Source organism: Gopherus flavomarginatus, chromosome 1 (assembly GCF_025201925.1).
Source record: "Gopherus flavomarginatus isolate rGopFla2 chromosome 1, rGopFla2.mat.asm, whole genome shotgun sequence".
NCBI lineage: Eukaryota > Metazoa > Chordata > Testudines > Testudinidae > Gopherus > Gopherus flavomarginatus.
This window is the reverse complement of record NC_066617.1, coordinates 144,242,626-144,269,179: the sequence shown is the minus strand read 5'-3', so window position 1 is coordinate 144,269,179 and position 26,554 is coordinate 144,242,626. Positions and strand designations below refer to the sequence as shown.

The 26,554-nt window shown below is 48.6% G+C and overlaps 1 protein-coding gene across 2 annotated transcripts in view; it reads right to left on the bottom strand.

Annotated features, from left to right (window-relative positions):
• Positions 1–259: 259 nt before the first annotated feature.
• Positions 260–26,554, bottom strand: part of LOC127046266 (alpha-2-macroglobulin-like) — a 61,418-nt gene continuing 35,123 nt past the window's right edge. For both annotated transcript variants that reach the window (XM_050943080.1, XM_050943089.1), the window contains exons 25-36: positions 24,524–24,608; positions 23,134–23,290; positions 22,715–22,789; positions 20,707–20,872; positions 16,961–17,184; positions 15,763–15,981; positions 15,335–15,462; positions 6,467–6,557; positions 3,166–3,234; positions 2,622–2,724; positions 1,657–1,698; positions 260–374 (exon numbers count right to left, since the gene is read on the bottom strand). In XM_050943080.1, coding sequence (XP_050799037.1) covers positions 349–374; positions 1,657–1,698; positions 2,622–2,724; positions 3,166–3,234; positions 6,467–6,557; positions 15,335–15,462; positions 15,763–15,981; positions 16,961–17,184; positions 20,707–20,872; positions 22,715–22,789; positions 23,134–23,290; positions 24,524–24,608 — 1,385 coding nt within the window. In that variant the 3' untranslated portion in view covers positions 260–348. The remainder of the gene's footprint in view (positions 375–1,656; positions 1,699–2,621; positions 2,725–3,165; positions 3,235–6,466; positions 6,558–15,334; positions 15,463–15,762; positions 15,982–16,960; positions 17,185–20,706; positions 20,873–22,714; positions 22,790–23,133; positions 23,291–24,523; positions 24,609–26,554) is intronic.

Below are 26,554 nucleotides of genomic sequence, written 5' to 3'. Positions count from 1 at the left end.
TCGCTAGCTGGAAAAGGTGAGGACTATTGAACACAATGGTGCTTAGCAGATCTTCTCCCACAGACCCTTTCCCCCATTCTGGCTGTGGAGGGCAGAGCCCTAGCTGAATGGGACACACCTTGGTCTGAGAAGTCCTGGGTGAAGCTATGATCTGGGGCTGAATGGGGATAAGGGGGTTGGAAACAGAGAGGCCAGGAGCCATTGGTCAGGTTGGTGAATTCATTTATTTGTAATGTTTGTTTCCAAATTCTTGCTGCTGTTTTCTCTCTGTCGCTCCATCCATCCACCTCAGCCTGTGCAGGGGCTAAGCAGGTGGGACGCGGGAGGCTCGGAACACGACTCCATCCCTCACACATTGCTCTGCTCAGCTCCCACTGTGAGGGGGAAAGGAGCGGGAATGGGAGGGGTTTAAGAGAAGAGAATTACCACTCCTTCCCTAGGCCTGGACACAGAACCAGCAACACACATCCAGGGCTGGCTATGGCTGCTCTGCTGCAGGGAGCACAGCACAGCACTGCCAGGGCCCCAGGCAGAAGATTCCATAGCCCTGACCTCTCCCTACCACGGGCAGGGTCTTGCCTCATCTGTCTCCACCCAGAGTGTCTCAGAGTGCTGGGGAGTTGCAACACAGGATCCAGCGCAAGCTGTGTCAGCCTAGGGTCTGGCTGGAACCATCCCTGCTGTGTCTGACATTGCAAAGTGGCCATGTGGCAGGGAGATATCCTAGCTGGGATGGATGGATGTGGAGCCACAAGATACTTGCTACCACAGACACGCTGAGGTTCAGCTCAGACATTTGCTTTGGGAGCAAGGTGCTGATCTGAGGAGCACATTCTCTCTCCACCCCTTTGTTCCTATGGGACCCAACACAGAATGGAATGAATCAATTTACACAAGAGCCATCAGTAATCAGGGGAGGGAAGGGAGCTCCCTGCACTGGGACTGAGCATCTGCCTGTGGATCGGCACCAGGGGGAATGGAGCCCAGAGAAGCCCCTGGATGCTGAGATCCATCCCTGGACCTCTCAGACCTGCAGAACAAGGGCTGGGAAAAGGAAGCTTCTGCTGTTGGGAGACCCTCCCCTACTCTTGTCTGTCTGGCTCTCCTGTGCTTTGGTTCTTTCATTCACTCTCCCTGTAACAGATATTTTGGCTCCTCTGATCCTAGCCAGAAGCAGGAAGTTCAGACCCAGCTGCTGGGGAAAGGGGGGTGTAAGGAATCTGAACTTATAGGACAGGCTGAGCGGCCTCTGGTTCTTATTTGATCTGAGCTCGGACAGCCCATCTCTGAAAACTTCACACAAACAAGCGACCCAGTGAGATGGCAGGGACTTGTTGGCTCTGATTGGGCTGGAGCCTTCACCCCACCCTGGAACAGCTTCTCACAAACCACTGCAATGACACAGTTTCAATACAGCTCAGGAGGCAGAGGCTGCAGCAGGGAGATGTATAAAGTGAGGGTTGAAAGGAGCATCTGTCCCCCAAAATAAACGAAGACTCCATCAGTGCAAGCAACAAACCCCTGTGCACGGGAAAAAAGGCCACCAGCTCTGACTGCACTGGGGATGCACACTTGGAGCTGAGCTCTCACAGTGGGGAGTAGGTATGGGGGTGCTATGAGGAGGACGAGGGGAGGAAGTGGCTCTTCATACGCTACCTTTGCTGCAGGGGGCGCTGTACTCAGCGATGGCAAATTCATCTGGAAGACACAAGGGAAGGGAGATGTGATCCGGGCTGTGTGAGACCCAACCAGGACTCCTTGCTCTTTCACCAGGCCCTGTGGCAGAGAGCTGGCACCACATCAGAGATCTCAGGCATGAGAGGAGGGAGCCCTGTCTCCAGAGGCACTGGAGGAAAATCAGCCAGGCTCCATGGGAGGAAGGCCAAGGTTACTCCAAGGCTACAGCACAACAGGCATCTCCAGTGGGTCTGTGCCAGGTGCCCTATGTCCGTTTGCATCTCGTCTGACACACGATCACTAGGGTTGCTGTTGGGCTCTGGTTTTGTCACCTGATGTCCTAGCTGGGGAGGTGGAGGAGCAAATGTGCCTCCCCCAGGTCACACCCAGAGCTGGTATCTCAGGGCAGGATCTGAACCCAGGACTCTTTTGGCTCTAACCCACCTGGGTTGGCACCTTCCCTCTACAGTGTGGGAGGGGTCTGGGGCTCATGGTGCAAGCATGAGGCCAGTGGAATATGATCCCTTGCCCATAATTCCAGTGTGCCCAACATTCTCATCTGGGAGAGTGGAGACACTGCTAAGATGGGCCTGTTGTGTCCAGAGATGAGAGGAGGAAGCTGTCTGTGTGGGGCAAACCAGTGTCAGGGATGGTGTGACAGTGCCATTCGGGTTGGAAGCAGGAGGACAAGCGAATGGGGTTTACCCTTGAATCTCCATGGGCAGTCATTGAGCAGGCAGTGCTGGCGTGAGGTTCCCAGCTCAGCCCCAGGCCTGTCCCCACCCTCAGGAAGCATCATGGGGATGGGGAGGTGGATCGAGAGAACGAGGCCAAACACAATCCCGAGCCCAGCAGGTCCCCCTGTGACTCTGACTGTGATCTCTCCCCTCCCTGTGACAGGCCCATGGAGGTTAACGTCCTCCCAGCCCTACCCCTACATGCACCTGTCTCATAGTAATCATAGACTTTCACCAGTGCCGGCTTCAGGCTCTGTACGGGGAAGTCCTGCTCCACTGCAAAGGAGAAGCTCTGAGTCACATTGCTCACCTGGGGTCGAGGGGAAAACAGATGAGACTCAGGAGAATGCTCTGAGCCACTTCACTCTCTCCTTCCCCATCTCCCCACCCCTCATTCTGCATGTCCAGCATCTGCCCCCATTGGCTGCAGGGTCTGGCAGGGATTCAGGCTCTGAGGTAGAAGGGAGAAGCCCTGCCACCCCAATTCCTCTCCCTCAGGTACAAGCAGCTCCCTGTGGTACACATAGGCTGGGGGGAGAACAGGGTCCCAGCTCTATATGTTGGGAGGAGCAGGAAGAGCTGCACAGAAATGCTGGGGAGCAGCAGCAGCAGCAGCAGCAGCAGCTGCGCAGGAATACATAGGTTTGTTTTCCCCAGCCAACACCTGAGAGATCCCCGCTCAGTGCCTCTATCAAAGGTATGTCAGGGGGTGACTCTCCCTGGCCCATCCTGGCTCCCTGTGAGTGCTCACCTGCTCCATGTACAGCAGCACGTGATTGGTGCTCAGTTCTGTGTGATGGATGTGATGATGTCCTTCCAGCTGCCAGTGGTGAAGGGAGAGAAGCAGGATGTTACTGAGCCCCCTTCGAACCACCCCAGAACCCTAAGGAATGGGATGCTGAAGCAATCCCAGAGCTGTTAGCAATTATCTTTGAGATCTCCTGGAGGATGGGTGATTTCCCAGGGGATTGGAGGCAGGAAAATGGAGTATCTATCTTTAAAAATGGGAACAAAGTGGACACAGGAATTCATAGACCAGTCAGACTAACATTCATACCTGGAAAGATAGCCAAAGAAATTATTTAACAGTCAGCTTGTAAGGACCTAGAGTGTAACAGGATTACAAGATAAATCCAGCATGGATTTGTCAAGAACAAATCATGCCAAACCTACCTCACTTTCTTCTCTGAGAGGGTTACTGGACTAGTGGATAGTGGGGGCGGGGAGGGAGAGGAAAGCAGTAGTCACCATATATCTTGATTTTAATAAGGCTTCTGACACAGTCTCACCTGACATTCTCATAAGGAAATCAGAGAAACGTATCCTAAAAGAAATTATTATAAGCTGGATGCACAAGTGGTTGAAAGACTGTACTCAAAGGGCAGTTATCACAGTTTGCTGTTAGACTGCTAGGGTGCATCTAGTAGGGTCCTGCAGTGGTCAGTCCTGGGTCTGGTACTACTCAACATGATCGTTAAACACTTGGATAATAGAGTGGAGAATATGCCTCTAAAATCTGTGCATGACACCAGCTGGGAGGGGCTGTAAGCACTTTGGACAGGATTAGAATTTAAAACCATCTTGCCAAATTAGAGAATTGGTCCAAAAACAAGAAGATGAAATTCAGTAAAGACAAGTACAAAATACTACACTTAGGAAGGAAAAATAAAATGCACAACTACAAAATGAGGAATAAATGGCTGGGTGTAGTTCTGCTGAAAAGGGTCTGTGGGTTATAGAGGATCTCAAATTTAATATAAATCAGAAATGTGATGCAGTTGTGAAAAAGGCTAATATCATTCTGGGGTACATTAACAGTAGTGTCATATGTAAGAGATGGTATGTAATTATACCACCCTACTTGGCGTTGGTGAGGCCTCAGCTGGAATACTGTGTCCACTTCTGCGCACCACACTTCAGCAAAGATGTGGATAAACTAGAGAGAGTCCAGAGAACAGCCACAAAAATGATAAAAAAACGTAGAAGACCTGACCTATATGGAAATGTAAAAACTCTGGGCATGTCTAGTCTTGAGAGAAGAAGGCGGAAGGAGGACCTAATAATATATTAGAATACTCTAAAGGGTTGTTATAAAGAGGATAGTGATCAATTGCTCTCCATGTCCACTGAAAGTAAGACAAGTAGTAAAGGGCTTAATCTGTAGCAAGGGAGAGTTAGAAAATGTTTCCTAATATCTAACCTAACTGTAATGGCAATTAAGCTCTGCCACAGGCTTCCACAGGAGGCTGTGATTTCCCATCACTGGATATTTTTAAGGATAGGTTAGACAGACACGTATCAGGGATGAGATAGGTTTACGTGGTCCTGCTTCCTCGCAGGCGGCTGAACTTGATGACCTTTTGTGGTCCCTCCCATTCCTACAGTAGAGTCCTGCATGGGACTATTCTTTAATCCTGCTCCCACCCGCTCCGGCTATTATGGCAACTGGTTCTGCGGGATCCCAAACCCACTGCAGAGCTCTACACTAGTCCCACACAAGGCTCTAGCCTATAGCTCTGTGATTCTTAGCTGGTGCCATAGGCACTGACTCAGTGGGTGCTCTGGGGCTGGAGAACCCATGGAAAAAGATAGTGGGTGCTCAGCACCCAATGGTGGCCCACTGATCAGCACCTCCCTCTCCCCTCCAGCGTCTTCCACCCACCGGTGGTCAGCTGTTCAGTGGTGTGCAGGAGGCTCTAGGGGGGAGTGAGAGAAGCAGGGGCAGGAAGAGGCAGAGCGAGGGAAGGGTGTGCTTGGGGAAGGGGGTGGAACAGGGCAGGAAGAGGCAGAGCAGGGGCAGTATTCAGGGGAAGGTGGCAAGTGTAGGCACAGCCTGGGGCACAGCAGGGGTCAAGCACCCTCGGGGAAACCAGAAAGTCTGTGCCTCTGGCTGCTGCTTTAAAGGAAGAGGCAAAATCTGTACTATGGCCCCAGGGACAGTGCGTAATGCAGCTGGGAGAGGCTAAGCCTCCCCAAACCTCTGCTAATGTGCCGAGCCACAGCCCCGGAGCTGGGCCACAGCAGGGCTCAGAGCTCCTCCAGAGCCAGGGATTGGGGCTGTTTGGCCAGGCCAGTTGGGGTTCCTCGGTCTGTGGTGGGGAGCTCAGGGCTCTTCTGGCCCCAGTGGGTGAGAGTATGGGGGCATAGGGGTGGGGCCTCAGGCAGAAGGAGCAGGGCAGGGGTAGAGCCTTGAGTGGGGGGGGGGATTCCTCGAATGGGGGCTTCGTGCACCACCTATTTATGGCCCTGCCCACCTGGTGGACTGAGATGTGAAGTACCACGGTTTGAGACCTGTGGGGCTAGGCCACAATCAAGTGCAGCATCAGTGCAGTGTCTGACCCATCCCCTGAGGGAAGGGCTGAGGCTGTGGGCAGGGTTGGGGCTCTGGGCACTGCTTCCCCTGTGCTGTTCACAGGCATCATTAGTCTGATGCCATCACACCTCAGGGCCCCTCAAGGGACACCTCCCAGTGTCTGAGTCTCCCTGAGGAGATGCAGGGCCAGGGTGGGCTCAGGAGTTGCAGTGTGTGGGGGGTGGGGAGGTGTTAAAGCTGTGGGAGAAGAGAGGGATGCAGGGACGTGGGGGCTCATCACTCTCTCTCCCAAGCACCCCCCAAGCAGAGCCTGACTTCCCCTTACAGGAGCACTGCCCCCTCCAGGGGAGACTGTGAGGTGCCTCCAGACAGGCCTGTTCCCCTCGTATGTAACAATTTATCAGGGAGTCTCTGAGTGGGCGCTCAGGGGAATGGGATGGGACAAGGAAGGCGTGAGGAATTAAGGGAGGGTCAGAAAGAAGAGATGGGATCAGAAAGACGGAGACAAAGGAGGTGGCCTGATGCTGGACAAGGGACTAAGGAGGGGTCAGGTTGCACCAGTAAAGTGAGGGGTTGGGGTTTGGAACTGACTGGGGCCAGATATCCCTGAAGTGGGGTTGGAATCAAGGGGCCCTAGATGCCGACTGGGTGAGGCTGGGGTTGTGGGGAACTACACTCCATTGGGTTATGAGGCAGATGCCCCTGGGGGCTGCAACCCATACAGAGAACAGATCGTTACCTTCCTCACTGATGACTTCACAGGGATGAATCCTGAAAGCATCTTAACATCAACGATGACCATGTTGGAGACCGGGCGTTTCCCTGTGTAACTGGGAGACCAAGTGGGAAACGAAACAAGGTTTAATACATCTCAGCACAGAGCTGATGCACCTCAATCCTGACCTGCAGCACCTTCCACCCTGCCTGGCTCCTGCTAGTCCAGTCCTGGTCCCTGGCTCCCTGCTCTGCCACTACCTGTCATTCTTGCCCCGCAGCCCAGTGCCGCTGCTATCCCAGTCCTGGGCTCCCCACAGAGCTCTGCCAGTGCCCCTCAGTCCTGCCCTTGGAGCAGTGGAAGTTTGTTGAAAGTCCCTGAAACAAGACGGCATCCTTTCTAATAAGGGGTTTAGTTAAATTACTCCCATCATTGGTGGCAGGAGGAGGAGGGAACAATTTAAATCAGGATTTAAATCATTTGTTTCTTTTTAAATTATCGATTTAAAATAGGGTTGCGGGGTTGTAGAACCAATGTAAATATTGGTGTTATTGCTACTTTAGATTGCAGTTTGTGATGAACTAAGTTATAAAGATTCATGTTTCTAAATGCCACTACGGCTAGGGGATCCTATTTGAATTTGACAGAACTTTTAGACAGAAAAACAAAATCCTGGAAGTGAAGGTGCCATTTCTGCAAACTGTGTAGCAGGAACTGTAGGGGACATATAGAACAGGCCTAGTTTGAATGATTAATAACTAATGATTACTTCCAGCTCTCAAAAATGACAAAAGCTATCCACCTCTATTTATCCCAAAATAGGATGCTCTTAGGAATAGTTCACATCAGGTGAGACCCTTTGTCTATGGATTCACACTTCAGCCAAGGTCAGGAGTTGCTCTCCCCAAGAAGAGAAACTAAAATGGCTAATGAGAGTATTGTTAATCGCCTACAAAAGAATCTCTCATTATTTGCATATGGACAAAACCTCTTTCTCCCTCCTAATCTAGCTAAAAAGAACTCCAAGTTATCCAGAAAGGGTCATTCCCTGCTTTCCTATGAGAAGTGGCCCTCTGCACATTGAGTGGATCAAGAGATGGGTGGGGAAGCTGCAAGTTAAACAAACCAAAAGTGTGGCTGTAAGACTGAAGGTCAAACTACTTGTTTCCCCAAGAAATCCAAACCATAATCTTTCACCCCAAATTAGAAGCTGAACATTCTTCTTGCTAATAAATATTAACCTTTTATGATTTTTGTATGTTAAACTCTCGTAATAGTTTTATATACTAACCAAAAGCCTTTTCATTTTGTGTATCTATATATTTATTGCCAAATACATATTGAAACGAACCTAACGGTGAAGGGAAGATGATGGAATGAGTGCAATTGTTTACCCTGTTTTTTACCCCGATTTCACTAATATAGCCCAGACAGCCACGGAAGGGAACTCCTCAAAACTACTGAAAGTTATCTACAGAAGTATGTTCTCATAAACAAGCCTGAGTAATTAATAAGGGATGCTTATGATCCAATTATGTTCTGTGATTGATAAGAGGTATTTGTTGTTACAGATGGGTTCTATAATGGATGGAATAATGGCCCATTGAACCTGTATTTAACTCATTAAGAACTTTCAGTTGTTACAGCTGTTAGTAATAATGACTGGATAAGAGATTCCTTTTTACTCAGTCAGGTAAATGGAGGCCCATAAATGAAATTCCATAGGTAACTAGGAAAACAGAACATATGGCAAAAATAATCATGGGAAAGTACTTTTCCCTCCAAAAAGAAGTTTCTTTATCTCATATTGTATAAAAGAAAAGAGAGTTGGAAAGTTAGTTTCGGAATGAACACTCTCAGCATTCCACAAGGTACAGAAAAAGGGAATATATGTGAAAGAAAACAGTCAAATATAGTAAAAATCTTTAATGAAACAAACTGTACCATAGAATCCCTGTGGATATAAATTCCATGTTTGAATAATAAGAATATAGCAGTAGGAATATGTTACTGACCACCTGACTTGAATAGCGACCGTGAGTCACAAGAGTTAAATGCCTGCAATTTTTTTAAAACACCATAATAGAGGCTCAAATTATATGTATATCCTAAATAAAAAAAAGTAAGAGGACCAAAAAAGTGCCACTGTGGCTAAACAACAGAGTGGAAGAGGTTGTTAGAAAATAAAAGAACATCTTTTAAAAACTGGAAATCAAATTGACAGAGGAAAACAGAAAAGAACAAACTATGGCAAATCAAGCGTAAAAGTAAAATTAGGGAGGCCAAAAAAGAATCTGAAGAGCAACTAGCAAAAGGCCTAAAAACTAACAGCATTTTTTTTAAGTACATCAGAAGTAGGAAACTTGACAAACATCAGTGGGGCCACTGGACAATCAAGGTAAAGGAGCATTCAAGGAAAAAAGGGATTAATAGATTCATAGACTCTAGGACTGGAAGGGACCTTGAGAGGTCATCAAGTCCAGTCCCCTGCCCTCATGGCAGGACCAAATACTGTCTAGACCATCCCTGATAGACATTTATCTAACCTACTCTTAAACAGCTCCAGAGATGGAGATTCCACAACCTCCCTAGGCAATTTATTCCAATGTTTAACAACCCTGACAGTTAGGAACTTTTTCCTAATGTCCAACCTAAACCGCCCTTGCTGCAGTTTAAGCTCATTGCTTCTTGTCCTATCATTAGAGGCTAGGGAGAACAAGTTTTCTCCCTCCTCCTGATGACACCGTTTTAGATACCTGAAAACTGCTATCATGTCCCCTCTCAGTCTTCTCTTTTCCAAACTAAACAAACCCAATTCTTTCAGCCTTCATTCATAGGTCATGTTCTCAAGACCTTTAATCATTCTTGTTGCTCTTCTCTGGACCCTCTCCAATTTCTCCACATCTTTCTTTAAATGCGATGCCCAGAACTGGACACAATACTCTAGCTGAGGCCTAACCAGCGCAGAGTAGAGTGGAAGAATGACTTCTCGTGTCTTGCTCACAACACACCTGTTAATGCATCCCAGAATCATGTTTGCTTTTTTTGCAACAGCATCACACTGTTGACTCATATTTAGGTTGTGGTCCACTATAACCCCTAGATCCCTTTCTGCTGTACTCCTTCCTAGACAGTCTCTTCCCATTCTGTATGTGTGAAACTGATTGTTCCTCTCTAAGTGGAGCACTTTGCATTTATCTTTATTAAACTTCTTCCGGTTTACCTCAGACCATTTCTCCAATTTGTCCAGATCATTTTGAATTATTACCCTGTCCTCCAAAGCAGTTGCAATCCCTCCCAGTTTGGTATCATCTGCAAACTTAATAACATGCATCTGACGAAGCGGGTTTTCACTCACGAAAGCTCATGCTCCAAAACATCTGTTAGTCTATAAGGTGCCACAGGACTCTTTGCTGCTTTTACAAACTTAATAAGCGTACTTTCTATGCCAACATCTAAGTTGTTGATGACGATATTGAACAGAGTCAGTCCCAAAATAGACCCCTGTGGAACCCCACTTGTTATACCGTTCCAGCAGGATTGGGAGCCATTAATAACTAGTCTCTGAGTATGGTTATCTAGCCAGTTATGCACCCACCTTATAGTAGCCCCATCTAAATTGTATTTGCCTAGTTTATCAATAAGAATATCATGTGAGACTGTATCAAATGCCTTACTAAAGTCTAGGTATACCACATCCACCGCTTCTCTCTTATCCACAAGACTCGTTATCCTATCAAAGAAAGCTATCAGATTGGTTTGACATGATTTATTCTTTACAAATCCATGCTGGCTATTCCCTATCACCTTACCACCTTCCAAGTGTTTGCAGATGATTTCCTTAATTACTTGCTCCATTATCTTCCCTGGCACAGAAGTTAAACTAACTGGTCTGTAGTTTCCTGGGTTGTTTTTATTTCCCTTTTTAAAGATGGGCACTATATTTGCCCTTTTCCAGTCTTCTGGAATCTCTCCCGTCTCCCATTATTTTCCAAAGATAATAGCTAGAGGTTCAGATACCTCCTCTATTAGCTCCTTGAGTATTCTAGGATGCGTTTCATCAGGCCCTGGTGACTTGCAGGCATTTAACTTTCCTAAGTGATTTTTTATTTGTTCTTTTTTTATTTTATCTTCTAAACCTACCCCCTTCCCATAAGCATTGACTATGTTAGGCACTCCTTCAGACTTCTCAGTGAAGACCGAAACAAAGAAGTCATTAAGCATCTCTGCCATTTCCAGGTTTCCTGTTACTGCTTCTCCCTCCTCACCAGGAGCAGTGCCAGGGTATTTGGCGCCCTAGGCGCAGGGCTGGCTCTAGCCATTTCGCCGCCCCAAGCACGGCAGCAAGCCGCAGGGGGCGCTCTGCCGCTCACCAGTCCTGCAGCTCCGGTGGACCTCCCACAGGCGTTCCTGCAGAGGGTCTGCTGGTCCCGCGGCTTCGGTGGACCTGCCGCAGGCGTCCCTGCGGAGGGTCTGCTGGATCCGCGGCTTCGGTGGACCTGCCACAGGCATGCCTGCGGATGCTCCACTGGAGCCGCGGGACCAGTGGACCTTCTGCAGGCACGTCTTTGGGAGTCCACCGGAGCAGCCTGCCGCCCTCTCGGCAAAATGCCACCCCCCCAAATCCTGGTGCCCTAGGCGACCGCCTAGGTCGCCTAAATGGAAGCGCCGGCCCTGCTCCTCACTGAGCAGTCGACCTACCCTGTCCTTGGTCTTCCTCTTGCTTCTAATGTATTAATAAAAAGTTTTCTTGTTTCCCTTTATTCCCAAAGACATTGTGGAGAAGCTAAATGAATTATTTGCATTGGTCTTGACTGCAGAGGATGTGAGGGAGATTCTTACACTTGAGCCATTCATCTTGGGTGACAAATCTAAGGAACTGTCTCAGTCTGAGAATTTAATGGAGGAGATTTTGGAATAAATAAGTAGATTAAGCAGTAAATAATCACCAGAACCAGATGGTATTCACTGAAGAGTTCTGAAGGAACTCAAATAGGAAATTGCAAAACTACTAACTGTGATATGTAACCTATTGTTTAAACCAGTCTCTGTACCAGATGACTGGCGGATAGCTAAAGTAATGCCAATTTTTAAAAAAGGCTTCATTGGCGATCCTGGCAATTATAGGCTGGTAAAATTAATTTTATTATCAGGTAAACTATAGTAAAGAACAGACATCAAAAATAGATTAACACGATTTGTTGGGGAAGAGTCAATGTGGCTTTTGTAAAGGGAAATCATGCCTCACCAATCCATTAGAATTCTTTGAGGGGGGTCAACAAGCACATGGACAAGGGTGATTCAGTGGATATAGTGTTCTTGGACTTTCAGAAAGCCTTTGACAAGGTCCCTCACGAAAAGCTCTTAAGCAACTTAAGGTGTCATGGGATAAAAATGAGGCTCTCTCATGGATCAGTAACTGGTTAAAGGACAGGAAACAAAGGGCAGGAATAAATGATCAGTTTTCAGAATGGAGAGAGGTAAATAGCAGTGTCCCACAAGGATTTGTCCTGGGCCCTGTGCTGTTCAATATATTCATGAATGATTTGGAAAAAAGGGGTAAACAGTGAGGTAGCAAGCTTTTCAGATAATACAAAATTATTCAGGATAGTTAAGTCCAAGGCTGACTGCAAAGAGTTACAAAGGGATCTCACAAAACTGGGTGACTGGGCAAAAAAATGGCAGATGGAAATTCAGTGTTGATAAATGCAAAGTAATGCACATTGGAAGACATGATCCCAACTAACATATAAAATGATGGAGTCTAAATTAGCAGTTACCACTCAAGAAAAAGATCTTAGAGTCACTGAAAAAAAATCTGTTTAGTGTGTAGCAGCCTTCAGAAAAGCTAACAGAATGTTAGGAATGGGATAGATATTAAGACAGAAAACATAATGCCACTGTATAAATCCATTTTATGCCACATCTTAAATACTGCATGCAGTTCTGGTTGCCCAATCTCAAAGAAGATATATTAGAAAAAATACAGAGAAAGGCCACAAAAATGATTTAAGAGTATGGAACGGCTTCCGTATGAGAAAAGATTAGAAAGACTGGAAGTGTTCAGCTTAGAAAAGGGATGACTAATGGGGAGATATGACTGAGGACTATAAAATCATAAATAGTGTGGAGAAAGTGAATAAGGAAGTGTTATTTAGCCCTTCACATAACAAAAGAACCAGGAATTACCCAATGAATTGAATGGGCAGCAAACTTAAAACAAACAAAAGGAAGTATTTCTTCAAACAATGCGCAGTCAACCTGTGGAACTCGTTACCAGGTGATGTTGAGAAGACCAAAATATAACAGGGTTCAAAAAAGAATTAGATAAGTTCATGGAGGATAGAGCCATCAGTGGCTATTAGCCAAGATGGTCAGTGACCCAACCTCATGCTCTTCGGTGTTCCTAAATCTGACCACCAGAAGTTGGGCCTGGACAAAAGGGGATGGATCATTCAATAAATGCCCTGTTCCGTTCATTCCCTCTGAAGCATCTGGTACCAGCCAGTGTTGGAAAACAGGATATTGGGCAAGATGGACCTTCTTTCTGTATTCTGTACACAGCTGTATTAATCTTTGGTTAAATAATCTCATTTGAGCTTGTTATTTGACAATCTTGAATCATTATTAAATTCAAACTTGCAACATTCTATATGTGGAAAATATCTCTTGTTCTAATACATAATGTGAAATGCTTATGTACAATACAAGAATGTGTGGAGGATGTCCTCCAAATTGAGAAGATTATAAGGGATTTTGTTGGCTTTCATTGTAAATAATTGCTGTGGTCTAACAGTAATAGGAATTGTCTGGCACAAGGAAGAAGAAATGTTAGAAGATATAAAGTAGGGTATAACCTGGGAAAGTGACAGAAATTGCTTAAAAGCAGGGATCCTAATTGATAGTAGGGGCTCAAAATGAAACATAGTCCTTGAAATGAATCAAACTTAACGGCCTCCAATAAGAAAAGAATTGAAGAAATTTGTTATACACAAATGCCATGTACAGGATACTAATGGAAGCAGCAAGCAAACTGAAAGAACAGGAATAAGAGCATGCCCCTTAACCTCTTAGGAGCCCTGAAACTAGGATATATAAACTGTATTTTTTGTAAAAAATTCTCCCTTAGTGGCATAAAATCTCTGTCAGTTCAGATCCAAACTGGTTCCGTGTTAGCACTAGGAAGTTATTATTTCAATACACTAGTTAAGTCATTGTGAGATTTTTGATACTCACTTTCAAAAATAGGAGCTTAAAGTTAGGTCTGGTCTACACTACAGACCTACACCTATGTCACTCTAGGGTGTGAAAAATCACAACCCAAGTGATGTAGTTATACGGATCTAACCCCCATGTGGACAAAGCCAGGCTGGTGAGAAAGCTTCCCCTGTCAACATAGCTAGTGCCTCTCGGGGAGGTGGAATAACTACGCTGATGGGAGAGCGATCTGCTGTCGATGTAGAGTGACTTCATTTAAGTGCTACTGTGGTGTTTTAAGTGTAGACTTGTCCTTAGGCTCCGAAGCCCATCTTTTGGCATCTAAGGGTGAGTATTGTAAAACCACTGAAATGATTTAGGAGCACAAGTCTGATTGAACTCGACCTGTAAATCCTGGTGAAGGAGAATGGCCGGGTCAAAGCATTCAGCTCCTGTGACTGGGGTAGTTCACTCTGTGGGAGGGTGGTGGTGGTTGCAGGTACAGGACAGGCTACTGTCCGGGCAGTTTTGTGTCTGAGTTTGTGTTGCTCTCACACTAAGGGTTTGGCTACACTTGCAGCTGTACAGCGCTGGGAGTTAAAGCAGTCTTCGTACAGCTGTATAGGGAAAGCGCTGCAGTGTGGCCACACTGACAGCTACCAGCGCTGCAGTGTGGCCACATTTGCAGCATTTGCTGCGGTGTTTGGAATGGTGCATTATGGGCAGCTATCCCAGCGTTCAAGTGGCTGCAATGTGCTTTTCAAAAGAGGGGGGTGGGGTGGAGTGTGACAGGAGGCATGGGGGAGACAGAGAGAGTGGATTTTTGGAGCTGATGCTGAGTCAGCTCCCTGCCTTGCAAGTTCTAACCCCTTCCCCCATCCCTCTCTCATTCACTAAATGCAAATAGCCCTCTCTGTTTTTTTTCCCTCACAGACTAGATAAGCAGCTGCTCCGAAACAGACCCCCCTGCCTCCGCCCACTGCACTGCTTCTCTCCTCGAGCAAACTCTAGCTGTGGACATTCCAAAGGGTCCCCCTGCCTGCCTCTGCTCAAGCAAACAGTAGCTGTGTTTGTGTTTTAGATAAGCAGCTCCAGGAGCCCCGAGTTCACAACAAAACAAAGAGAGGCATCACAACAAAACAAAGAGTGTTATCTTTACTTAAACGCATTATGGGAAGATTCTGGAGGTCAGTTACAGCATAGTAAGATTAATCACTGTTTGCACTGGCATCCCAGCGCTGCAGCACCAGAGCTGTTCTCTTTATTACTCTCATTGAGGTGGAGTACATGCAGCGCTGTAGCCAGGGAGATACAGTGCTGTATGTGCCTTGCCAGTGTGGATGGGGAGTAAGTTACAGCACTGTAAAGCCACCACCAGCGCTGTAACTCTCAAGTGTAGCCAAGCCCTCAGGGTGTTACTAAGATGCTGACTTGTCTTTTTCAGCCTCAGAGAAACAAGCCCAGAACAATCATTCAACAATTTAGCGGGAGAAAGTAAAGAGCTAGTAACACAGAAATACAAAATCTGATTGACATTGAAAAGAGCAATTGCAATTAAGAAAATATCATGGGATTTAATTTTTGGAAAAATATTGATTTGTATCAACTTTTCTGGGGGCTCCTCTCACCACTGAAATGACTCGTCCCCTGCCCTAGGGCTGCTCCGGAAGGTCCAGCCCTGTGAGGGGGAGTTACCTGATGTTTATGGCGATGTAAAAGGTCCTTTGAGCCTTGGCGCTGTCACATGTCTCAGGGACCGTGTGCACCTCCATCGCGAACGGTGCCTCGCCCAGCTTGGGGAGCACATTGTACCTCAGGTTGGTCTGAAAGAGAATACAGGGTTCTCTGTGTGTCTCCATCTGTCCATCTCCTCAATTTCCTTCCCTCTGCTCAGTTTCATTCTTTCCTTTATCTCTTCGCTCTCTCTCCCCGTTCCCCGACTCTGTCTATCAACTCTCTCCTCCTCACACCTCTTTCCTATTTTCTCCTCCTCTCCCCCATCTCTTCTTCTCTTTTCCTTCTCTCCCTCCCCAGTCCAGCCCATCTTCCCATCTCCAATGGGAATGAGACGGGCTCCCCTCAGCGGCAGCCTCTCCCTCTCAACCTTCCCCAGAACCCCTCACCTGCACGTAGACACATCCTTCTCCTGTCACCCCCATGCTGTAGTCCCCTGGCACCTCTGGCAGTGCAATACGCTGGAGCAGCTGACGGTTCGTGTGATCCACCTGGAATTGGGACTGGAAGTTCCCTGTGGATTGCAGAGTCACTGTGGATGCTCCTCCGCTCTTGGCATAGGTGGAGACTCCATATTGGGACAGCGCCTGGAGTGCCACCACTGTGTCCTGCCAGACAAGAGATGGGCCCAGTGCCCAAGGGGATGAATGAGCCATTTGTATGGGCCCAGAGCCCCTACTCCACCAGCTTTTCCTACACAGCAGTGCCCTGATTTTCCCATTTCCACTCCCCATTCTCGTAAGCCATTCACTTTCTTCCCCTGGGCCCAGATCCTCCACTGAAAGCAGCCAAGTGTCTAAGTACCTTAGGGAACCTAGGCCTTAGTATCTCTGACACTCCACCACAGGCATCTGAGGGAAGATACCACCACCCTTCCCTGAAGGACCCACCCAAACGGACAGTTCAGGACCAGGTGAAATGGGAGATGCCTGTAGCTCAGAGAGAACCCTAGTGAGGCAGCCAGGAGGCTCAGTACTGGAGTATGATAAAGTGTTTCAGCCCTGTGGGTATTAAGCCAGCCAGGGTAATGGTGAAGCATGGGTCCAATGATTGGTCCTGTCTAGAGAGGTCACTCCCTGAGGTCCCAGCCTTCAAGCACCAGCATGGTCTGCACCCGCTCAAAGGGGGAAGTGGCACCTCCTGTTTGGTTGTCACTCAGGCTGCTGCCCCCCCCCCCACATTCTTTCTGGGTATGTCCAGCAGTGAGGAGGGCCTCTGAGGAGGCCTCTGCTCCTCAGCTGAATTGGCCTGGCTGGATGGGGTCAGTGCTGGGGGGAGCTGGGGATGGCACTGCACTACCTTGTGAGTGCTCACGGTGACTCTTCTGTCCCCCATACACAGCAGCATCATTTGTCCAGTCTCCTAACTCATTAGTCCCTCTGGGCCTGTGGGTATCTGATGCAGCCATACTCCATGCTGTGACTATCCCCTGATCTAAACTAAACTATACAGCCAGGGGACTGCCACCCCTTCCCTCTCCCCAGGTCAGTCTTTCCCTCCCCTAGGTTGCTTGTCTGTCTCCTGCCTTTTCCTGTCTGCCTCCCACCCTGCCCTGGGTGTCTGAGGCTGGGGATGGGAACAGCTCACCCGGGTGGAGGAGAAGCCCCCATTGGGATTCTGCTGCTTGCTGATCCACTTTGCAATTTGAGTTGCTATTGACAGGTCCTCTTGGGATGGTGCCGGCTGCGTGGTGAGGTAAGTGAGGAGCACATAGGACGTCATCTCCACCTCAGCAGAAGGAGCACGGGGCTGGTAGAATGGGAGCTCGGCTTTCGGCTCCTTCCCGGGCCTCTGCCAGTGAATGGAGCCATCTGCAGCGGGAGAAGGGAGTGGAGGGCAGGAGAGAAGGAAATACAGATGCTTAATACATGCCATTTCTAAGGGCGTTATTGACCTGCTGCTGCTGCAGGTGGGAGAACAGAGCCCCCCCCGTGCTCATCTGGCATATTGACATGAGACGTGAAACGATTAAATAGTCCCTCACTTGATGGTCTAGTGGATTTATACAAACCTTCTGGTACGAACACTCAGTGACTAATCAGGCTGCCACCTCTGTGCCTATGTCCCCTTTGTCTTATGAAGGGACATCCCAGGAATGGACAGTAGCAGCCTTTATTGGGCTCTTTGATCCAAAAAGTGTGAGGTCGCTAAGTGGCCCAGGCGCTCAAGGCCGAAGGGTTACAACAGTGACGGTTGCACCCAACTCTAGCAGAGTGAACAGCCCATAAATCCTGCTCTTACCAGCACAGTCCCAGTTCTTCCTGGGATTTCCTGGGACACCAGAACCTTAATTTGGGGCCCCTGGAATGATCTGTTTTTTCATTTTATTAGTCCAAAGATCAGGCTTCTCCTCTTCATTTGTCTCTTGCTGTAGGGAGCAGACATCACTCTGTGCTGACCAGGGGCCATTGTTCCCATGGAACGAGTATCCAGAGTGAGGAGCAGTGCTTGGACAGAGGAATGGAGCAGAGCCAGCTAAGATATGAGCAGAGCTGTGCTATTGCTCAGTGGGAATGGTACCATTTGGTCAGGGTTTCAGGATATGCTCACTCACAGCACTCAGATGTGTGGGGGAACCCACAGATACACCTGTGTCGCTGCAAAGTGAGGCACCGGCAGCTCTGGCCCCAGCTCATGTTTTTAAATAGTTTCCTTTGTCTTTACATTAATATTTCAGCACCTTAAAAAAAAGCCACCATCAAACTGTTCCCACAGGAACTTGCCCTCGGGAAAGGAGACCCAGGCCCCAACTCTCTCCTCCCTGGTGATGACCCCTATGTCTGGGGAGCTGTAAGGCATCTCCCAGAGTCTTAAAATGTGCCCCCTTGATGCTTCTCTCCATGTAATGCCCCTTGGACCAAACAATCCTCTGCCTCACCTGCTGCCCCGTGAGCTGCTCTCAATGCTGGCCCACTCCTGGGCTGATGTAGCCACCAGAGCCTGGGGGTGGGGGGTGCATGAAGCTAGATGCCACTGAGAGGCTTCGTTCCCCTGCACCAGGCTCCCTCCTCAAAATGGGTGACAGTCCTGAGGGGTGGGGGGACAGGAATCCTCCTAAGGCAAAGAGGGAGAGGAGGGTAGAGACGGCCTGGACCCAAAAGAGTGGGGAGAGGGAGAGGGAAGAAGAAACCAGAGGAGAAGGAAAGAAAAATCTTGGGTGAGAGATCTTAGGGAGGAGGACAGGAAAGGGAGGGGGATAATCTGCACACATGGGTGGGAGGGAGGAGAGAGACACTCAAGGAGGGTGGAAAGGAGAGAAGACGCCTCTAAGACCTGGCCAACACACAGATTTTGTGCCACTACAACAATTTTGGTTAGGGCTGTGAGTTTTCTACTGGTACCTGTAGTCTGGGCATGGTCATACCAGCATAAAGGTGCCTTGTACAGGTAGGGCTGTACGAGAACAGTTCTATTGGTATGAACACCTTCACACTGCTATAACTGTGTCCACACTGCGGGAGTTGCACCACTTTAATTATACCAGTACAGATACAGCAGAATGACTTTTGTGTGAAGACAAGGCCTGAAGGTCCATCTACCCCGGGGAAATGCTCTGTGTTAGAAGAGAATATGCATTCAGCATGATGGTAAATATGACTCAGCACCTAGAATAGACAGGGATGTCTGGGCTTACAAATTCATTTGCTGTTTGTAAACTTAGGCTATGGGGTGCCCTCAGGTGACCACAGGCAGCTAATGTGATTGGTTGGCCACAACCAGCTGCCGTTTTTCACCCCACCTAACTCTGTCTAGATCTGCCAGCAGATCAAGGGATGTGATCATTCCCCTCTATTCGACATAGGTGAGGCCTCATCTGGAGTACTGTGTCGAGTTTTGGGCCCCACACTACAAGAAGGATGTGGAAACATTGGAAAGAGTCCAGCAGAGGGCAACAAAAATGATTAGGGGGCTGGAGCACAAGACTTATGAGGAGAGGCTGAGGGAACTGGGATTGTTTAGTCTGCAGAAGAGAAGAATGAGGGGAGATTTGATAGCTGCTTTCAACTACCTGAAAGGGGATTCCAAAGAGGATGGATCTAGACTGTTCTCAGTGGTACCTGATGTCAGAACAAGGAGTAATGGTCTCAAATTGCAGTGGAGGAGGTTTAGGTCGGATATTAGGAAAAACTTTTTCACTAGGAGGGTGGTGAAGCACTGTAATGGGTTACCTAGGGAGGTGGTGGAATCTCCTTCCCTAGAGGTTTTTAAAATCAGGCTTGACAAAGCCCTGGCTGGGATGATTTAGTTGGGAATTGGTCCTGCTTAATAGCAGGGGGTTGGACTAGATGACCTCCTGAGGTCCCTTCCAACCCTGATATTCTATGATTCTGTGACAGGGTGCTGAGTTGTCTTTAGCAGTATGTCAACTAATGCATTTTCTAACACAGTGAGTTTCTTCGCCTGCATGAGGCCTATGAGTGCGCGGCTGAGGCTCTGTGTTTGTGGGGCTGGGGCAGGGGACAGAGAACCCAGGTGTCTGATGTGATGGGAAGGGAACTTGGAGTTTGCATGTGCTGGGACCCTGCATAACAAGTCCCATGTTCACTACAGTTGGGGGCAGCCTCTGCGTGTGTGTGTGAGAATGGCTTTCGGGTGGGGGAGAAGGAGCCTGTGTGTGAGTGGATCCTGGGGCAACCCTGCATGTGCTTGTGCATTAGCTTGTGCCTGAAGCAGGCTGCAGTGTGTGTGTGGGGAGAGAGAGAGATTTGTGGGGTGCAAGGCAGCAGGACAATATGCCTGTGATTCTGTGTGCTGGGAAGTAGGGAGTATGTGAGAGCTTTTGGTGTGGGAGGCAGGAGGGAGGAGAGAGATTTGGAGACTTGGGGGAAGGAGGAAGAGAGCAGGAGGAAAAGAAAGGAGAGACCAGTTATTTCACAGTATAGAAAAGGGGGAAACGGACTGAAACAAACAGAGGAAAAGTTAACAAGCTTGGAGTAGAGGAAGGAAGCAAATGGAGGGAAGGCAGGGACAAGGGAAAGGGCAAATGCAAGAGAGACAAATGAAAAGGGAATGTTGACATTTTACCTAATAGGTAGGTTGGATACTGAAGGGTGCAATCAATGACCCAGTTTAAAAGAACAAGGAGTCCTTAAAAGGGCAGGGATACAACATGCTGTGAGGTCAGAAATCTGCCTGGGCTGCCTCTCTCTCAATCTGGTTTTTTCTTGTCAAATAATGTTCTCCCGCCTGGTGCTGGCCCTCGTAATACTCCTCTGCTGTGGTTTCCCCTCTGAGCCCCTGTATATGATTCTCAATACATGGTCACTTTACAAGTTGGGGAGGTAGGACCAGGGGCCTGGGATGCAGGAGAAGGGCCCATTGGGAACTCTCACCCTCTTTCACAGCTTCCTTGTCAAGCGAGTCCAGCAGTGCCCTGCGCTTCTCCTCCTTCCCAGCCAAGGCAAAGGCGTAGGCCAGTAGCGCCCTGGTGTACACGTGGTTTCCTCCCTGCTCTGCTGCCGTCTCCAGACAGAACAGAGCATTACGGACCACAGAGTGCTGTGTGAGGAGAGAGACATGGGCTGAGAGGGGGAGGCGAGGTCACCATGGAGGTGAATTCAGTCTGTGAGCTCAACAGGCAGGAAACAATATGCACTTTTTCCATTTTATGAAGTATTTTTTTTCTGGACTTTCTGACACACAGGTAACTCTACACAATAACTGATCTTTCAGAGCCATATTCCCCAGGACACTCGCTGACTTTCACCACTCTAGCAATGTGCAGTGGCTGATTTACAGCTGCTTTGTATCACTAGGCTTGCATTAAGCATCCAGAGCAAACCAATGAGTCTGGCCTTTCAAATTTGGTGGATGGCGATGGTGTATTGGGGAACCTGGCCCTTTAAATTTGTCCTGTGGTCGGTCCTCACTTAGGAACATTTGAGAAGCAAAGTTTGGAATCAGACATTTCCCGTAATGACATTCCACGTGATACCAGTGTGCACAGGTGCATACACAACAGGGCAGTTCATCTGTTTTCGTCAATGGCTGAGAATGGAAAGTCCAGCAGACAGTCCCATTTTCAGTGGCTTGAAACTTTTTCAAACTGTATTGATTTGAACCTTCCTAGCCCTTGGTGTCTGCTAAGAGAGAGGTTCTCTCTGGGAAGCTGGAGGGAATGAGCTCAGCTGGTTTTGAGACAGGAAAACCTTGTAAACAAAATGCCTTGGGGTTTATACTCCTAACTGAGAAGGGCTTAATCAGGACATCAGCTTTCCTCAATTAAATACAGAGGATCAGGTTAGTCTCATGACAGTGGATGGGGACTGCCACTTCCTCAGGACAAAGTTAACAAGCAGGCCATGTTGGGCCACATTCACTTGTTTTGTCTGACCACAGCCAGTAGCACCACACATCTAAAGCCTGGTTTAGACTCAAGTTACAGAACTCATCTTTTCTGGGCACAGCCTGGCACTCGTTCACACTCAACTTGCCTGCCAACAAAAATCCTCTACTTTTGGGGGCATACTGACTCCCTTTTCTGGAACAACATTAGACCCATGTCAGTGGAGTTGTATCAGCACAGTGATAAGGTGCATGCTCACTGGAAGTACCAGTGTAAGTGGTCCTTCTACTGCAGTCCCACAGTGCAACATTCCCTTTAACAGAGACTGTGTGGTAGCACTTTTGAACCAAAGGTCCCAATGATGAGAAGTCCAACTGGCTTTTACATAGTCAGCACATTCTCCACAGCCACAGCTGTTCCTGCTACTTGCTACATTTTCCCACATGCTGCTGAGTGAATATTTCCGACAAGCACAGCGAAAGCTAAGCAGCAAAATTTCCCCACAAAGCAATGCCGCTGAAAGCGGCACAGAGGACACTGGGACGCCTACCCACAATGCACCACACTTTTGCCAATCTGGCCTGATACTAGGTGACCACAACGTGCTGGCACAACTGGCCCAGTGTGAACTCACTGCACTGATATAGTCTTTTTAGTTGCTCGCTGATGATAAAACTTTTACCAGTGCGATTTCTGGATGTGGAGCAGACCTAACTGAAGGAGAACAGAAATCAGCCCTTGATGGGGACCCATTTGGGTTAAGTGTTAAATATCTGTAAAACTCTAAGCTGTAGACGTGTAAGACAAGATCAAGCAAACACCACCTGAAAAGTTTTTAAATAAAGCTCATATAAAAGGATTAGAGATGAGACAGAACCAACACCCTGGACTGGAAGGGAAGCTGCAGGGAAATTCCAATTCCAGATTTGGACCTCCATTTAAAGTCTTTTCTGACTGGATTTCCCCCTTTTTTAAAGGCTTCTCTCTTGGGATGGGAGGCTGTGACTTGGGGGTACCCAACTCTGTTTGTGGCTTGAGGGGTTACAGGTACGTACAGTGATGGGCAGAGGAATCTCCAGCAGCGCGATGGTGATGTAGGCAGAAAGCGTGACCTCATCGTCCACCCCACCCTGCAGGGAACCACAGAGAGAGACATTAACCCATAAACCCCGCCCACTCGCCCCTCCTCCCAGGGGCATTAAACATCCCTCTTCTTCCCACACTATAGTAGCTTCCATGTACCTACCTCTCTTCTTTCCCCTAGCCACGGTCACTCCATGTACAGTATGGTTCTCCCCTGCTCTTGCCTCCCTTAGCAGATCCCATCTGTCCCATTTCCAAGCCCCCTGCCCCAGCCCCATGTGCTGCAGTGGCTGTGCTGTTCCCATGCACAGTTGCAGGCTTTCTCTATGTCACTGGAGTCCTGTATGGGTCCCAGGAGGCCCACGGGAAGCTGTCTGGGCGGATACGTCACCTTTATGGCATTGTTCAGGAGCGTCCCGGAGCTGCGGAAGCAGCCGTTGTCCTTCTGCTTGCCAGCAAGCCAGGCCAGGGCATCCTGGATGTGCTTCTCCTCGATGAAGATGTGAGAGCGGGCCTGCGCGAAGGACTTGAGGATGAAGGCTGTCAGCCTGCAACAGAGAGCGGGCAGTGGTGAGAGCTTCCACCCATGCCCTGTGCTCGCTGGAGGGGACAGGGTCCTGGGGCATCACCAGCCTGAATAGAAGCAGCAGGGGCTGGAGAGTTGATGGCCATGGGCCAAGGAACAATTATCTCACTCAGCCACCTACTGACATGCAGCAGAGCCTGGGGGAAAGACTCAGCAGCCGTCTGACAGGGCACAGCAAAACTGCCCATTTTAGGACAGGAAGTGAGCCAGCTTCCTGCATCAGTTTTGAACAGCCAGGGCACACTTTAGGGGTAGAAGGTGGTTGTCCAGAGCCCTTGAGAGAACAGCCCGCACAATCATCAGTGACCAGGAATGGCCAGGACACTGGCTCTGCATTTTATTATAAAAACAGCAGCACAGCGCCCCCTAGCATCAGACTGGCGTCAGCACTCAGAGAGACAATATGCCTTACTGAGCCACCCACCCCGCTCCCTGCAGCACAGCGCCTCCTAGCACCACACTGGGGCAATAGAGTTAATAGTGGCAGAGGGAAGAGCAACCCCTGCAGAGCTGCCCACTGCCACTCCCTGCAGAACCTGTTTGTTCACCCTTTCAGGCATGCACTAAGCATTGAGGGGCTGGGATGGCTCCACCCTCTTACCAGTCTCCTCCTTATCCTGAGGGCAGTGGTGGCTAAACTTTCCTAGTTGAGGATCGAACATATAATTCCAGAAGGGACAAGTATCCACAATCAGGTCTTTGGGATGGATCCTCTGCCCTGTTCTGACCTCTGCACCCTGCTCAGGTAACACAAAGGGAGCTGTAACTACCAGCAAGTCACCCAGCCGGGGAATCTTTGGCTGACTCCTTTACACGACCCTCTACATAGCCCCTGGTACAGAGAGTGAGTGGCTGCAGTGTGCTGTGTTCTGGACACACCTAGCTGATGTATGGTCCTCAGGGGACTGTGGCCACTTGGAGGAAGTTAGAACAGCCCCCAGGCTGCTCTAACCTGAGCTGAGCAGGGAATCAGGGGGCTGTAAATGGTTATTAAGCCAAAATCACAGGCCTCTAGCATACGAACTAAAGGAGATCTCCCTTCCCTACCACCTCTCATAGTTGCCTTATCCCACATCATCAGCTCTACAGCTCCTCCCCTCTCTTCCGCCCCTTCATGATCAGCACCTGTTAACAGTGGGCAAGCTCCAGGTTATAACAAGAGAAGGGAAAGAATTCAGCAGCACTGAAATCTTACCAGATGTTCCCTGATTGCCCATAACGTGGCCCAAATGTGCTGTAGGAGCCATCCTGGTGTTTGTACTTCAGCTGTGTCTGGTAAGCTGAAAGGGAGAATGAAATTGTGTTTCACTGCAGTAAAGTCCACCTGTAGATGTCAGCCAGGAAAAGAGACTCTTCAGCCCTGTCTACACACAAACATCCTGCTTTAATTGTACCCGTAGCATTAAAATGCTGTGACTCCCCCAGAGTGGATGTAGTTAGGATACTATAAAAGTGCTAATACCAGTACAGCTTGTTCCCAGATGGAAAGGGGGTAGAACTGCATCCACACTAGGGGTTGTACTGATTCAATTATTTTGATAAACTATTACCTCCTAACTGAAATAGTTACACTGGTACAAAGCTGGGTTTAGATCAAGCCTTAGATGCAGAAGCAGGTCCGATGTAGAGTACACAAGCCAGACAGGCCTCCCATTCCTAAAAACAGCCTCAGTGTCTCAGCAGAGCGGCCTTGGTCTTCTGTTAGGCGTTAAAAGAAGGTACAAGCAACAGGGTTATGATGTGCATTTACTAGCCACCTATACCAGGTTCAAGGATCCCTTTGCAGCACCTAAAATAAATAAATGGGAAGGCTGTCTCTGAAAGATTGCTAACGCTCATTAAAAACAGGGTGGAGCTGAAATGGAGAATGAGGAATAATCAAAGGTGTGACCCAAACAGGGGCTCTTCTGAAAAGTTACGATGTGGAAAGGGCCCCTTGTCACTCAGCGGCTCTGCTCCAGGTGTGTTCAGAATTATGGCTACTGGCTTTACTGGCAAAGGTCATGGCCACATTAGGAATAAAGGAGCATTACCAACATTGCCAGCTAACACATGTTTCAATCCTAACACAGACAAGGCACTTGTAGTTTCACAAATGTTAGCTGATTGAGTTAACCTTAGCCTAGAGTTTACCTTGATCAGCAAACATATATTAAAACTACAAGTCCTTCCTTCGAGGTTTTTAAGGCCCGGCTTGACAAAGCCCTGTCTGGGCTGATTTAGTTGGGAATTGGTCCTGCCATAGGCCCCAACTCCATGGGTGCTCTGGGGCTGGAGCACTCATGGGGAAAAATTGATGGGTGCTCCTCACCGAGGAGGAGGAACACAGTGTGCTTGGCAGAAGGCGGGGCAGGGGCGGGGATTTGGGGAGGAGTCCAATGGGGCAGGGAGGGGGCTGAATCGGGGCCAGGCCGGGGGCAGGGTGGGGGAGCACCTATGGGTCCTGCTTTGAGCAGGGGATGGGGCTAGATGACCTCCTGAGGTCCCTTACAACCTTGATATTCTATGATTCTAAGTTGGCTAAATGTATTACAAACAAAATTTCCTCTAGTGACAACAAGGCTTAAACCCAGGTTTTGCTCCATTTACTGCTGCCAGGCCTGCAGAACCAACTCAGCTCTTCTTCTCCGCCTTGCATGTCATCAGCAGAAATGCACCCAGTGCAGTGCAGCACCCAGGCTATGTCCACATGGACCCATCTTCTCCCATCGTGCACTTCCAGAGAGTAGAGTTCTCTGTGTTCCTAGATGTCACCCTAGATCTAAGCATGCTACCATGCTATGGCACCCCCTGTTGGAAAGCGATCTATTGTAACACCAACCATTAATGGAGCAACTACTCAGAGTAACTCCTGGGAAAGGGAACCTCTGACCTCTGGGGCGGGGTTGGGGAGAGGGAGTGTCAGAGGCCCTGGTTCAAAGGTAAATGATGAAGGGTCAGTTGTGACGGTGCTGCCAATACTCTAGTGGCTAGGAAAGGCCTATACAGGCCATCTGGGAGCCGAGTCTGGTTTGCTGGGGCAAGAGTGAATTACCACTGGGCTCACACACTGGAGAGCAATGGGGTGAAAGGACTGAGGAGGTACAATGCGTTCCCCTCCCCCCAAGAGACAGGTGGTCCCCTCAGTCCGTCCATCCTTCCCAGTGGGAGCATTATCTGAGCAAGGCAGACACAAAAAGCTCCCAGCAAAACCTTGGAAGGGAGCAAGTGAAGAAACAAAAGCCCC